At 37.2% G+C, this 16757-nt stretch overlaps 1 protein-coding gene across 4 annotated transcripts in view; it reads right to left on the bottom strand.

Moving 5' to 3' along the window:
- Window positions 1–325: 325 nt before the first annotated feature.
- LOC127660415 (regulator of microtubule dynamics protein 2) overlaps window positions 326–16757 on the bottom strand; it is a 43742-nt gene continuing 27310 nt past the window's right edge. For 3 of the 4 annotated variants that reach the window (XM_052150618.1, XM_052150617.1, XM_052150621.1), the window contains exons 6-10: window positions 7098–7173; window positions 6230–6307; window positions 4781–4879; window positions 2855–2908; window positions 326–2508 (exon numbers count right to left, since the gene is read on the bottom strand). In XM_052150618.1, coding sequence (XP_052006578.1) covers window positions 2326–2508; window positions 2855–2908; window positions 4781–4879; window positions 6230–6307; window positions 7098–7173 — 490 coding nt within the window. In that variant the 3' untranslated portion in view covers window positions 326–2325. The remainder of the gene's footprint in view (window positions 2509–2854; window positions 2909–4780; window positions 4880–6229; window positions 6308–7097; window positions 7174–16757) is intronic. The other variant, XM_052150622.1, reaches the window with a different exon arrangement.

Here is a 16757-nt window from a genome sequence, read left to right as displayed (position 1 = left end):
CATTCCCCTGGACAAGAGCATACAGGTATAAAACTGTTTGCACACTCTGACCTACATTTAAGACCTCAAAGGTGAAGTGAATCATTTTTCTCAGTGTTAAAATACTCCATTCTAACTTATTGCACAAAGACAACGGCAAGTATGCCATTGGTAGATCTGAAAAGTGTGAACACTCTAAGCTTCCCTACCAGCCTGGCACAGCAATATTGGCTGGATCAATGGCATGAACTTAGGGACTATCTGTTCGGCCAGTGGCAGTCAGGGGGAGTGTTTGGGAAACCTGCTCAAAAACAGTCTATTTTTTTTTTGCAAAGCCAATTGGTAAAGCTTGTGGGGCAGAAATTACACACTTCATCTTCTACATGGAAGGAAATATACAAGAATAACTCAATTCAATAAATCACTTTATAACACACAGTCTGAATTCACCTTATTGTATATTATACTGAGCAGCAATGATGAATTTCAATGTATTGTACAGATCATAAACCATCTAAAATGTACCACTGTTATAGAGCAAGTGCAATCCTGTAATATTACATAACCTTTTACATTCTTAATCCTAGATTATCATTTTAAATACAAAAAACTTTTTTAAAACAATAAAGTATTTGCAATGACATAAGGGGAAAAAATACAAATTTCCACTTACAGTATATGGTCCCCACAATTTCTATAATGCAGTGGAGGAGGGGTGATTGATCAATCATATTTGGTCAAACAAAACTTGATATTATATTAATCAAAATCACTGACTAATATTCAATACAAACAATAATATCCTACATATTCCACAGAAAGAACCCAGAAAAACGATTAAATCCAGATGGAGCTAATTGGGCATCCTTAATCAAAGGCTTACACAATTATAAAAAACAAAATGATACAAGCATATCTAAAAAAAATGAGAGAACTTCACGATAGTACAAAGTCTCATATCAACATTGCATTTAGAAGACGATGGCAGATGACATCAGTCAAAGGGACTTCATCAAAATAAACTACTGTGATTTTGACTGCCTGAGTCCATGCTTTCTTTACAGAACCTAAAAAATGACATCATCCCTTGTGTCTTGTGGATATTTCAAGAGATTATATGTTATTGTATGAATGAAAGAACTGTAACAACAGCCAATGGAAGGCATGTCGTAGCCAATAGGAGACTGTAGCAGATTCAGATACAGATTGTAGCCATTGCTGTTACTTTTAAAATGCTCTGAGAGAAGAAAAAAAACAGAACAGGAATGAACCATCCTAAGACCGTCCTGCAAAACAGTACTTGATGTGTAAACTAAAAACAAACCGAAATTTCTGCCTGAAAATATAAAATACTGCCGATGGATTCCCTTTTAGTAGGGGCACTAAAAATGCCAATAAATAGTTCTTTTTCGCAAGTCTACATCACATGTTGCCCAACATTTGTAGTTTATGTGTTTCTGCAGTATGTGGATAAACAGCTACAGTCCAGTCACCGTTGAGTCCAGAGAGGAGATGGAACAAAGGAAGACAGCTTTTTTGCTCTTCTGCTCAATTAAAGTGATACAAGCAGAGAGTCCATTTCCTTTTGTGCTTCCTCGTCCTTTAGAGAGATCAAAAACAATTCAGTTACTGGGAAGGAATTACAAGAATTTTAAAGTATAAAGTACAGTGAAAAATACAGTGCTTGAAGTGAGAAACATTGATGCTCCCAGATAACAAACACACACACACACACACACACACACACACACACACACACTGAGCACTTTATTAGGAACACCTATGCACCTACTTATTCATGCGATTATCTAATCAGCCAATCGTGTGGCAACAGAGCAAAACATAAAATCATTCAAATGTGGGTCAGGAGCTTCAGTTAATGTTTACATCAACCATCAAACCTTTATTTTGAATCATCCCTCCTTTTCTTTAAAAAAGAAGCAAAAATCAAGGTTATAGTAAGGCACTTACAATGGAAGTGAATGGGGAAAATCCGTAAATACTCAGTTTCAAAAGTATTAGCCACAAGGCATAAACAATATGCGTGTTAACATGATTTCAGTGTGATAAAATTGCTTACTAACCTTTTCTGTGTAAATTTATATCACATTTTACAACTTTGTTGCCATGACGATGTAATGTTAAGCAAACCATTGTCTGCCCCTAAATCTGTCAGATGGCCCATCTTATCTAAATGGGCAGTTCTTGGTCAAATTAAATTAAAATATACACCAAATTTAATGCTGATAGTCAAAAATCAGTCGACAAAGAGAGTACCGGCAGTTTATAAGAGCTTCCAGTACACAAGAATAACGTTGGGTACTATTAATAGAGCAGAATTTGGGGTTATCCGTAGAGGTAACAGCCCACTTCAAGCACCATGGTTACACCAAAGAGTTTCTTTATCAAAAAGGGATTCTCAAAAATCCCTGAAAAAAAATAAAACACCTCTTTAGTCACAATGCTCATTGTAGAAGCAGCGTCACACATCTGTCTGGCTTGAATCCTCTGGCCCAAGTCTTTGTAACACTGACAAGATAAAAGTGATACATGGTGTTATATTAAGCCATAACTACATGCAATGATGCTCTATGGTCCTCAGTGTTTCTTTATGGCAAATCTTTTATGGCTGTGTTCCAAAACTTAGTGAGCTTCTAAATAGTCTAAAATTTGCTTCCTATGTAGATCGTTCCAAATCGGTTCTAATTCAGCTAAAATGTTGGTTTAGAAAGCTGCTGCAGATGTAGGTAGTAGACTGCAAGGCAGCTCAAGGTTTTGAAACAGAGCCAACATACTACCAATATCACTTAATTATTTATTTGTGATCAATATTAATCAATAAAACAATAACGATCGCAAACAAAAGTGATGTTACCTTGGCTAAAAACACGTAGTTGAATTTTGAGTACTTTGGACTGATCTCTTCTGCCTTTAGAATCGAACAAAGACAAAGAAAACAAATTAGGACACATATCTGTCATTTACAGTCATATATCTGTGCATCATCATTAACCAAGTATCTTTGGATCAATGGCTACAGACTGTTGAGAGGAGACATTAAGCATGTGTTTATGTAACCTTTTTTAATTAATGTAGTTATTTCACATAGGATATGATGAAAAAGCAGAAATAAGGAATGCAATGCTTTCTGCCAGAAGTCTACAGCACATTCCCCAACACTTTGCGTGTTAAATGAGATATTAAACAATTATCGTAAGGTTGTAAAACCTCCACTCTGTAATCAGGGCAATAAATAACACTGCCAGCATTTACAAGGCTTACACAATCACATGAAAGATAAACGCTGCAGTAGCCACGCAGAGCTGATATTGGCAATTATCATCTTTGAAAATTTTATAGGGTGCAACAGTAGGGTCCCGGGGTAAAAGTGTAATTCATTTTCTCCACAAAGAAATTGATTTTTAGCGATAAAGTGTAGTGGAAAATATGTAATGTATACACAGTTTTCCTGACCACTGGGTAGTGCGCCATGATGATTCTAACTGGTGCTGGTTTTCTGTTTCCTGTGTCCATAAGAAGTACAAACTACCGGAATGAGCAATCAACTTACAGTAGTAAATGTTATAACGCAACTAACTTTTGGGCTATCGCTTCAATTCATCAACCCACTCCTTAAACTTTGACAGTTTGTCAAAAGACAGTCATCGCGACCCTGTAAAGTATCGGCATTATGGAGCCACATATTTTTTTTTATTTGGCAGTTTTTAAAAAGTAAATACTAAACATCACATTATCTGCTAAAAACATGCCAATGCGAGTGAAAACACTGAAGACTAGAAAACAAAAACAGGGTTCATATTTTGTAAATTGTAATACTTTGCAATAAACTTTAAATTTATTGTATTTTATACTTAATATGACTTATTATGTACAGTTTTATATTGGACAACTCTTTCTGAGACATTCAAAAGCTTCCAAAAATGTCATAAGTGGTTCATTGCCTCATGTTCATTGCCCTTTCTGTGCTTGAAATATTTCAAATGTTTTTTTCGCTGTATTTATTTGTGTGCTTTTAATCAAATGCTGTAACTCATCTCAGAATAGTTGTTTTTGGTTTATGAATCATGGCTTGCAACTTTTTATTTAAGTATTTTTTAAATCACTACGGAGAAAATGAATGGGAAATATACTTCCAGAACCAAAGCAGCTAAAAAAAAGTGGGCGGTCCCTGTTGCACTCTATTATTCATGAAAACACTCATTTACCGGTCATATCAGTTATATCAAGCTGGTTTCTGCATGCAGGAGCATGATGTAATGTGTGCATGAAGATTCATCATGTTGTTTGGGCATATGTGCGTTTCTGTTGGTAATCTGATTATTAAACATCACTTATGATAATACTAATTATGAAAGGTAAAGCGTAACAGCCTCTCTGATTTTCTCATTCTCTCTGTCTAGCTGTTGTATAACACACTAGAATGTTTGTTAGACAGATCTTAGCAGAGTTGTCTTGGCAGGGTGCAACAAGTCTAAGCACAGGCCACTTCAAAAAGAAGTGATGGGTGAGATATAAAGGAAAGAAGAACAGAGGCAACTTCCATTATGCAAATGTAGGTCAATAATAAATGAGCAGGGCTTGTTATTTAAACTTGGACCTCTAGACAAATCCCTCTGCAGCACTTAAGCTGATCTCTGTATAATTATGCCCAGTCTATGGCAGGAAAAGTTGGATTGGTTGGTTTCATTGCAGTTTAGATGACTTGAGGTGATTTATTTAAAGGTTAAAACATTTCTATCCCAGTTTAATATGCAGAGACAACTATAAATAAGCTGCCCACCTTGAGAAAGTTCTGCAAGGCTTCCTGGACTGTGGCACTGGGTGGTTCTCCGAACAGAGTCGCAGCTATTTTCCTCTCAATCCACGTACACTGTGACACCTGAACACACAGCGAATGAGAACTCACCATATCAACAAGTAGATAGACTTTGTTAAACTCCAGCAGTGTTCCCACACTTTTTCACCAATGAATTTCATGAGTTTATAATGACTGCATTACATGCTCAAGAGCTTATTTTTTCTCAACATCAATTATTTTAAGTAAAATTGAATATAAACGTATATGGGAAAGTGCATATTTTAGGTTTAAGTTTTTCACCATTTTAAATCACTGTTGTGCCTTCACTGATTCATTTTAAATGGTCTTGTAGTGTGACAAACACATTTTTAAAGTACAATTTTGTTAGTAATCTTGTCTTTCAGTTCATATGAGTTCATGAGAACTGCATCAGTATTTATAAAAGAATTAGCAAAATACTGTTTAAAAAGTTAAGATGGAGTATTGTATGCCACATAGGTAGTAACACTTTACTATAAGGCTCCATTTGTTAACATTAGTTAATGTTAGTAAATACAAATATAATTGCTCATTGTTAGTGCATGTTAGTTCATAGTGCATAAAACAATGTTAACATGTTCAACTTTTGGGTTTAAAAATGTACATTTTACATTTTGCATTTGGCAGACTCTCTTATCCAAAGTGACTTACAGTGCACTTATTACAGGGACAATCCCCCCCGGAGCAACCTGGAGTTAAGTGCCTTGCTTAATGACACAATGGTGGTGGTCGTGGGGCTCGAAACAGCGACCTTCTGATTAACAGTTATGTGCTTTAGACCACTATGCCACCACCATTCCTATTGTATTACTATATGTTATTACTATAAGTTGAAATTAACATTCACCAAGATTAATAAATGCTGTAAAAATATTGTTCATTGTTAGTTCATGTTAACTAATGTTAAGTAATGTTAACAAATGGAACCTTATTGTAAAGTGCTACAATGTTAGTTTATAAAAATACAATTGTTCATTGTTAGTTCATAATGCATGCATTAATGTCAACGTATACTACTTTTAATTTGAAAACGTATTTATACATGCCGAAATGAACATTAAACAATATTAATAAATGCTGAAAAAGTATCATTCATTGTTAGTTCATGTTAACCAATGATGAAAGCTAATGTAAACAAATATCACCTTATTTTAAAGTGTTAACATCATGCTAACTTTCCAAAAGTCTGTCATGTCCACTACCCATGTTTACTTATTATTAAAATTATGATTTTATCAAATTAAAGGACTTCTCCAGACCTTGAAATACATTTTAAAATTCCCAGATATTTTCAGGCTTTCCATGTCCATGGGAAGTCTGATACAGGTTTAAGCTATAACACTGTGAATGAACATCCCAAAACAGGCTAATACTGGAAGTTTTCTCACTCACAGCATAACACCAGCGACCCAGCAGGTAATACGACAGAGGATCCTTCGGTTTCAACTCAATTGCTCTATCCAGATGATCCTTAAAAAAAGAGAGAGAGAGAGAGAGAGAGGGAGAATGTCTATCAATGTGGTATGACTTGTCTTTTGCTGATCTGTTCTGCTGTGATGCAACAAATATTGTTTCTGAAGGGTTTTGCACAAACACATAAAAAGCCACCGCACACGTCTGTCATTCATCTTTCTCTCTCTCATACTGCTAGCTCACGTGCCAGGCCTCTGCAGGTGTGTGGTGTTTGAAAAGTTAGCTGACAGCGAAGACAAAATGCTATGCATATCAGAGACAATCTGCTCTTATGAAAAATGTGTGTGTGTGGTAACCTTATACCATTTCCTCTCTTCTCAGATAAGATTATGAACACCATCTCTTACAGATGCCTGATGTTACGCTCCCATAAACACGTCTATTAAAATGAACAGAAAGGAAGACCTCTCACTTTACATTATGTCTATAAACTCATTCACAGATTTTATAAAGTCTTCTCCACATGTAGTAGAGGAATAGACAATAAATAATAGTTTTTCATTGAGGGGACATTATGTAACTAAATATGCCAATTCCAAAGCTTTATATCTAGGAGTATCTTTGTAGCAGGAGTACACAGTGACTATAGTGGGAGGCATGAGTATCAGAAATACAGAGAGAAGCAGGAGCACAGTATACATTGTATATATGTACTGAATATAGGGAGTATCGTGTGAAGCAGCAATATAGTATGTGTAGCTTTAAAGCATGAGCATCGTGTGAAGCAGCATTATACTGCGACCAGAAGCATTGTTCGCCATTGTTGAAAAGACTCTCCTACACTCACCTTAAAAAGGTAGCCATTTTTTATTTTATTCTGGATGGATTCATATTCTGACAGGAGTCCACAAAGTATAGCATACCTATGGAGTGAGAGAGTGAGACAGAGAAAGAGATTACCCAATATTTAGATGACCAATGAAAACTAATAGTAATATACAGATGTTCTCAAATAAATTGTAAACTTTTTTTCTGGATGCCATGTACCTTGCAAACTTAGCAACTTCAAAAAACGCAGACAAAATGAAATAAAATGACAAATATACACAATGTGATCTACAAAATGCCAAATATGGGCTAAATCACGTTTTGAAGTACATATAGTGTTAAAAGCACTCAATTTCTGATATTTAAGCATATCTGGGGCTGAAACAAAAGTTAGTGTGGGACCTTTTAGTTTGAATTCCAGATTTACAGCTTCCAGGTTTATTTATTGAATTACTTAATATACACGCACAGAGCAATTTATAAGGAACACCTGCACACCTAATTATTCATGCAATTATCTAACACTGTAACAAATTGTTATTATAATTTTTTTGGTTCCTGGGTAGTAAGTGTTATTTCCTAATTGCTTATGCCTCATAAGTATAGAAAATGGCTATTATTATAGTGCGTTTGCACACTTTCATCCAACAAGTTCCACTGCATTCCCCACAAACTTTGTATAAACAAGTTTGTATTCCCCACAAACTTTGCTTTCGTGACAGGACAGTGATATTTAGAAATTTACCCATTTCCAATGAGAAAACGGGTGACTGTGTGTCTTTATATTCACATAAAGTCAGGAAAAAAACAACATATGAATCCAAATTAACATGTATTTATACTCAATTAATACAAAAATGACTACAAAAGATTTAGAAGTGAGTATATATTTTTTTGTGAGAGAGATTTAAGACAATACTGCAAATCATGAATCAGCCACCAAATCATCCCATCATGTTCTAGTTATACTGTCCTTGGTAGCGATGTTCAAAGTCCAGTATATCCCGATGGAAGCACTTGCCTTGATTCGGAGTATGCTCCCATGTTCTACTTGAATATATCAAGATGTGCATCAAGGATATAAACTTTGAGGGATTTCAGAGGTGGCGCTGAGGAGAGAAACCCATACTACCACAACCAAAAAACCTCATAGACTTGATTAGAGATCTTGGTCTCACCGAGACCAGTGCCGAGCTTTTGACGTCTAGGATCAATCGGTGGAACTTGTTGGATGAAAGTGTGCAAGTAGCAGATCAGAGGAAGCGTCACCAACCTTTTTCCAGCTTCTTCACATATCAAGATGGGCTCTACTTCTGTCACAATGTGACCAGTCTGTTCGAGGCAATCAGTATTGTCTGTAACCAGAATGAGTTGCACCTCTTCATTGACAGCTCATCCAGGAGCCTCAAAGCCGTGCTGCTCCATAATGGTAACAAGTACCCGTCTCTTCCCTGGCTCACTTGGTACACCTCAAAGAAGATTACAATAGCATCAAGACCTTGCTGGATGCATTGAAGTATGATGAGTACGGCTGGGAGGTCATAGGAGACTCCAAAATGATAGCATTCCTGATAGGTCTTCAAGGTGGTTTTACCAAGTTTCCCTGCTATCTTTGCCTTTGGGACAGCAGAGACACCAAGGCGCACTACCACAGGCAGGACTGGCCACAGTGGACGAGTTCTCTGTGGCGAGGAACAACGTCAAGTGGGAGCCACTGGTGGACCCCCAGAAGGTGCTGATGCAACCACTGCACATCAAATTGGGCCTTAAGAAACAATTTGTCAGAGCTCAAGATAAGAAGTCTGCAGTCAAGTACCTTCAAGACTTCTTCCCTAAGCAGTCTGAGGCAAAAGGTCAAAGCCGATGTCTTCGTCGGACCACAGATAAAGAAGATCCTGGAGTGCAATGAATTCCCCAAGAAGCTCATTAGTAAGAAGAAAGTGGCTTGGAACAGCTTTGTTGCTGTGATTCGGGGCTTCCTGGGCAATCACTAGGCCGAAAACCATATGGAGCTGGTTGAGAACAACTATGGCACAATGGGCTGTAGGATGTCCCTCAAAGTTTATATCCTTATGCTCATCTTGATAAATTCAAGAATATGGGAGTGTACTCAGAGAAGCCATGTGAGCATTTCCATCAGGATATACTGGCTTTAAACGTCGCTACCAAGGACAGTATGATGAGAACATTATGGGAGACTACATTTGGGGGCTGATTCTTGAAAGTGATTTACAGTATAATCGTAAAGCTCGAAAAAATACTCACTTCTTTTGTAGTCATTTTTGTATTACTTTAATATAAATACATGTTAATTTGGATTACAATTGAGTTTTTTCTGACTTTATGTCAATGGAAAGACACACATTCACCCGTTTTCTCATTGGAAATAGGTACATTTCAAAATATCACTATCCTGGTCACAAAAGCAAAGCTTGTGGAGAATAATAGCCATTTTCATAGTGTAATCAGCCAATCTTGTGGCAGCAATGAATTAAATCATGAAGATACGGGTCAGGAGCTTCAGTTAATGTTCACATCAACCATCAGAATGAGAATAAATTGTGATCGCAGTGATTGACCAAGGCATGACTGTTGGTGCCAGACGGGCTTGTTTGAGTATTTCTGTAACTGCTGATCCACTGATTTTCATGCACAACAGTCTCTAGTGTTTAATCAGAATGGTGCCAAAAACAAAACAAAAAAAACACCAATGAGCAGCAGTTTTGCGGACAGAAATGCCTTGTTGATGAGAGAGGTCAACAGAGAATGACCAGACTGTTTCAAGCTTACAGAAAGGCTATGGTAACTCAGATAATCACTCTATACAATTGTAGTGAACAGAATAGCAGCTCAGAATCTCCAAACTTCGAACATTGAGGCGGATGGGCTACAACAGCAGAAGACCACTACGGGAACTTGATTAGGACCATAGTGTTCATTGGTGGAATTAATTGGTGTAAATAACATCTCACAGATCTAACATCTATTATTTGATGAAAAATTTGAATAAAAAATAAATAAAAATTTGGCCCCATACATATCCACAAAGGTCTGGGCTATGCCCCAAATATCCACTGGCCATAGTACCGCCTCTGATAAGACATTTAACAAAATATTAAACTTTCCTATATAAGGAAAATAATTGTTTTTCCCATGCTTCAATCTATGCAGCACTGAACACTTAAGTGAAAACCTTCACACCAACATTACAAGCTATTCAACCATTACAGAACACTTTGGACTGTCCCGGTCTTGGATGCGATTCGTCAAATTTTCCTACCAACCAGGCTCTGGATGGTAATTGGCTGATACAATGTTCAATCGATCCATCCATCCATCCATCCATCCATCTTCAATCGCTTATCCGAAGTCAGGTCGCAGGGGCAGCAGCTCTAGCAGGGGGCTCCAAACTTCCCTATCCCGAGCCATATTAACCAGCTCTGACTGGGGGACCCCGAGGCGTTTCCAGGCCAATGTGGAGATGTAATCTCTCCACCTAGTCCTGGGTCTTTCCCGAGGCCTCCTCCCAGCTGGACATGCCTGAAACACCTCCCTAGAGAGGCGCCCAGGGGTGCATCCTTACCAGATGCCCAAACCACCTCAACTGGCTCCTTTTGACGCAAAGGAGCAGTGGCTCTACTCTGAGCTCCTCACGGCTGACTGAGCTCCTCACCCTATCTCTAAGGAAGAAGCCTCCACCCTTCTGAGGAAACCCATTTCGGCCACTTGTAATTGCGACCTAGTTCTTTCGGTCATGACCCAGCCTTCATGTCTATCGGTGAGGGTAGAAATTAAATTTGACTGGTAGATTGAAAGCTTTGCCTTCCAGCTCAGCTCTCTTTTCTTGACAACGGTGCAATAGAGCGAGTGTGATACTGCCCCCGCTGCCCTGAATCTCCGGCCAACCTCCCGCTCCATTGTCCCCTCACTCATGAACAAGACCCCGAGGTACTTGAACTCCTTCACTTGGGGCAATACCTCCTTCCCTACCCGGAGTACCTACTCCATCGGTTTCCTGCAGTGAACCATGGTTCACAACAAATGAAAACATAATTTTTAATTGAAATTTGTCTCCTTTATATATTCACGGAGTAGTAATGGTTTATAAAAGCAATAAAAGCACTTGAGGACTATGCAATGTTGTGAATATAAAGTCACGGCTGAAGGGGCTGCTACATATCGTGCCCAAAAACAATCGTTAGCCTTAGTAATATTCACAATATAGACAGCCTCTTGTACCTTATTGCATAATTATACATTATACAAACATCTTTCAACAACACAACAGCTAAGAAAGAAAGTTTAAAACGACTGATCAGAGTCTCTGGGCTAAACCAGCAATTATTTCTCTTTCCTCTTCTTAGTCCAAACAGATTTTCACAACACATCGTTTCAAAGCAGTTGTCAGAAGATCATGCTGTTACAGAAAATGAAGCTTTAATGTCTGTAACGTCTTAAGTGTTACATTAGCAATGTGCTAATCTAAACTCTACTAGAATCAATTGTTAGTTGAGTCTCCTGTGTGTTTTGTTGTCAATGCAAAGCACTCCCAGTCACTTACGAGGTTCCATTTTAGTAAGGGAGCATAGAATGAACCATCCATGTAAACAGCTCATTAGGTTTTGGGAAAGTACTGATGTAGTAAAACCAGCCAATATTAAGATTTTACCATTTTGATTACTTAAATATTTGATGAAAATGTAAAGGTGGCCGTGTGTGGACAGAAAGAGCTATTTTGGTCGACATTCCCAACATGTTCTGTCAAAAAACATGATGGATTGCAAATAAATGTGAACTGAACATGGGGTGGCCACAATAACAAAGAGACATACCAGAAGTGATTACAAATAACAACTCCTGTTAGAGATTGTACAGGTGTGGAGAAGGTTGCTCAATGTTCCTAGGGCTAATTCTTTCCCCCTCCTTTCACAGATTGGTTTTTGAAGTGTTTTTATTCATAGCTGTCATGTTCTGGCAATGCCTGGAGGCCTGTATATTTTACCACAGCAATGGAAGCCAGTGGCAGCACCTCTCCTAACTGACTGAGCACGTCACAGAATTGACACATCTCCCCAGTCCAAGAATCTGGGGTTTCCCCACACAGGGGCATTGTGGGTAAACATCCCTAATAATAATACCATATGTGGTTATCATATTTGATTGTGTGTTTTACATACTGCTTAACATACAAACTCCATTCAAACTTAAATGAATGTTCCAGCTTAATACAACTTATTCCTGAGCGCGGAAGTGTTCCATGATTCATAATAGAAGCCTGTTTTCGTTTTCTTTTTTTCCAATCATCTCCAGTGTTTTCAAACGCATCGACATATCTTCTTAGCATATAATGTAATTAAAAAAAAAAAAAAAAAGCATGTGGCTAAATGGTGTCCCTATAACATATGCAGTACATACAAGAGATAAATACAGGAGGACTCTGCACCTCTGCTGCAGGCTTAATAAAGAAATAAAGTATATAACCTAAACTTAATTAAAACTTTAACATTTTGCTACTTACTTGCGCTGGTATTTACTTGAGGAAATTAAACTGAGCTCATTGGAGGACATAATTATGTCAAATTTTTAGTTACAGTATATCCCACGTGTGTTTAAGAAAACAAGCAGATGTTTGTTGCTCTTACAGTGTAAATCTTCATGCTTAAAACAGGTTAGGGAAGTTTTGAGAGCTTCAGGCAATTTTCGGTAATCTGGAGTGAAACTTCTGTAAAGTTTATTCAATCTGGAAATGTATGTGTGTGTGTAAGAGTGAGTGAACAGAGAGAAAGAGCGAGCAGAGACAGAATGAAAAGTTTGGTTTGGCCAAGGATTGTTTCTGGCAGTTGTTTTAAATCCTTTAAGTAAGTTGAAATATTATATAGACACAAATACACTCAACCCCACACACACGCACACGGAAAAGAGAATGGAAAAAAAAAAGAAGAGCAGAACAGTAAGAGTTGTGGTTGCCAGAAGATTATGTAAGTTTAATCAGTATTTTCCTCATGGGTTTCAGAAATCCCCTGAGCAACTGGCCACAAACAAAGAGGTCTCATAGTCAAACTGCTTGACAGAAAGAACATACTCCTTTCACCTCTCCACTCTGATCAGAAAGTTCTCTCTCGTCACCTTGGGCTGAGCATTTATGGTACCAAAGTCTTAATGACAGGAGCTGCCATTGCCATTCAAGGTCAAACTACTTCTGTGTGCAAGAAAAAATACAGCTGGTATGCAGGATCGAAGGATAAATGTCCAACTTCTTAAATTGTGAGAAACTAACACCTTAAGCTCAAAACTAGATAAAAAAATACAAATAACATTTCAAACAACGTCAAACCTCTTTAAATGGAACTAATTACATGTAAAAAGAAGTGTTAGAATAGGAATGGGTATTACCAAACATCTCACGATACAATACGTACAGAATCGTGAAACATACTGAACATTTCCAATTCAATATCACGGTTAAAACAACTTAAATATTTGTGCTAAAAACAACTCAAGTTCCTGCCACTGTGAATGTGCATGCACTCATGAATGTGCATAAAAATGACTTATATTTAGTATTGAAGGCCTTAAGACTTGCAAGATGCACAAGCCATAAGGACTACTTTTAATGATACTTCTGGGTCCTTTTTAACTTTAAAGTGAGGTAATATCAGTAGCCACTGTATGGGGAAAAAAAGAAAGTTAATAGGGTTTGGAACAACATGAGGGTGAGCAAATAATGACAGAATTTTCATTTTTGGTTGAACTATCCCTTTAAATAATTTATGTTATAATTCACATAACACTTGCCAAACCTGCAGATTTAGAAAGTTTGGCCCAGACTGATCCTTACGGAAGTAGTTTAACAGTTTATATACACATTTTTATTTTTTTTTTTTTATGAAGCTGAGGCTTCTACAGAAGTACATACCATCATTTAATAACAGACTGCACAAGGACAAGACAGAATTCTCCAGAGCTGAAGACCACATCGTCAATTAGAACCAACCATAACATCAAGGACATCTCACATCACAGCGGCAGTAACAGAGGTGTGTGTGTAGGTCATAGCAACCCTCCCCTGAGCTCTATTCTGTTAATCCTGCTCTCTGTGCGGCATTGCACAGGGATTTACACAGGCAAAATACAGACACAGAGATGAGTGAACATACCTCCATTAAGCCTACCTACAACAATACAAACACAATCACACGCAAAACAGCTTCTAAACACTAAATCAAACAAATTGACCTCAGTAACATTGCTTACTACAGTATAGAGCACACTAATGTCCGCCCACTTTTTCAGCTGCTTTGTCCCCCCAACCAGCTCTAAGATGAATCACATGCTACAAATTTTGAAGCAAAGAAAGTGCAAGGTACAGGACTGTGTACTAAATTATTTTTTGAGTTAATAAAACACAACCTAAAAGTATTGTACAACATAAAACTATTGACTTATATTCACTGATTCAAAGTACAAAAACAACCTATTTTAAGTTTATTGTAAAACATTCATTCATTATATACACACACACACACACACACACACACACACACACACACACACACACACACACACACACTCACTGAGCACTTTATTAGGAACACACAGAAATACTCAAAATAGCTCGTCTGGCACCAACAATTGTGCCACGGTCAAAATCACTGATCACATTTGTTTCCCCATTCTGATGGTTGATGTGAACATTAACTGAAACTCCTGACCCCTATCTGCATGGTTTTATGTGTGTGTGTGTGTGTGTGTGTGTGTGTGTGTGTGTGAACATAAACCATAGCAATTTAAAATGGTTCTGGATCATGAAGCCTTTGGACATACAGTAATTGTAGTCTTTTGTGAAAGTAGACATGTGGGAGTTTTTTGTCCAAATGAAAGTCAATAAATAAAATGTAAAATTTATAGTAAAATTATCTATAATTTAAATGCTTTGAGAATGCATACCTTTATGCTTTTGTATCTGATGAACACATATTAGTTATGCAACGCACACAAAACAGAAATTTCCAGCAATTATGTAGGCGTGTGTGGGTGTGAGTGTGTGTGTGTGCGTGCGTGCGTGTGTGTGGCTGTCTTTGCATGTGTTTACATTCCTGGGGTGTGGTGATGCTATCAAGAGAGTTTTGTAAGATGGGAGAGAGTATTGGCAGGTCTAAAAAACAAAAACAAAGAAAACACCTGCAGGACACCCACACACACGCACAGTCACACAAACCCACGAGCCAGCAAAAAAAAAAAAATAAACACATATCAATGGTGAACCTGAAGCGTTGTTGCATTACTTCTGAGGGAAAACATTTCTGTTCTCATAAATATAGCAAAGCCTCTTTACCTCCTGAGACCTGAGCATGACTGCTGTGTGCATTTCCCATGTCCCTTTTTTATTTGTAACTAGTGGTACCTAACAAACATGCAAAAAAAAAAAAAAAAAAAAAACTCTAGAGAAAACAGTTTTTCTAAAAATGTATGTCCAGATTTGTGGACAGCACGACAAAGTTGTGAAAATTGAAATAATATCAAGCTATAGAGATTTATTTTTTAAATAAATAAAAATTATATATATATAATTTTGACTGCTGTGTGAAAATTATATATAATTTTTATATATTTTTTAAATAAATAAAAATTATATCTATCTATCTATCTATCTATCTATCTATCTATCTATCTATCTATCTATCTATATATATACACACACACCAGTGTTAGTTCCGGTCCTCAAATCTGATTGGACGAGAGACGTTCCATGAGCACTGATGGTGTCACACGGTGTTTATCACTCCGCTTGTGTAAGAGTAGTGCATATGTGTTAAGAGTTACTGTCTTTATTTTTTGCTCGTATTACTAATACATTACCAAAGCTAGGAAATACCTTTAAACGGACAACTTCAGGATTAATGCTCATGCTGAGAGACTCAGACTGATTTATTACAGAACTCATGTGCCTAACTTTTATCTGAGTTTCCACATTGGATATATACTGTTTAAAATGGCAGAGGACATCGCTGTTTCTATAGTGAATGACTCTTGCGCACCGGATACAGTGAAATGGAGAGAAATTTGGACATATATTTTCCACTGAAAAAGCTGACAGCATCTCTGATTTGGTGATCGCACATACTCTCTCTCTCTCTCTCTCTCTCTCTCTCTCTCTGTGTCAGTTTGAAATTCACTGTATTTTAATCCTAACTCCATATAAAGCCTCTGAAAGCAAAAAATATTTTCTCAATGTGAAAATGCACAGTAAATATAGGATTTCTAATAAAAACCTTTTTTATTACTACTACTTTTCTTATTACCCTACTATTGTACACATTAGAGTATATGGTGTTTAGCAGTGTGGCGTTTCGTGCTAAATCACTCAAATTTTAAATTGCATATTGGATGAAACTAGAGACTCTAACCTTTTGAATCAAACTTAATTAGGTTTCTTACCAGATGTAGTTTTGTTGGCATTTCTCTCAAAGTCATAGTCCTCTTTGACTTGCGGCACATTGTTTTGTCACATTTTAACACTTTAAAATGTAACACTTTACTGACAGGCCAGAGTCTGCTGAACTAGTTGGTTTAAATTTAATTTAATTATGCGTTGCATATAGCAAAGCCAAAATACATCGTCCATGCATGTGTATGCAGGGTCGAACGAGGTTAAGCAAATAATTGTTTTTATTTTAAT

This window comes from Xyrauchen texanus, chromosome 20 (assembly GCF_025860055.1).
Source record: "Xyrauchen texanus isolate HMW12.3.18 chromosome 20, RBS_HiC_50CHRs, whole genome shotgun sequence".
Taxonomy (NCBI): Eukaryota; Metazoa; Chordata; class Actinopteri; order Cypriniformes; family Catostomidae; genus Xyrauchen; species Xyrauchen texanus.
The sequence above is the reverse complement of the archived record's forward strand: the minus strand, read 5'-3'. Positions and strand labels throughout refer to the sequence as shown.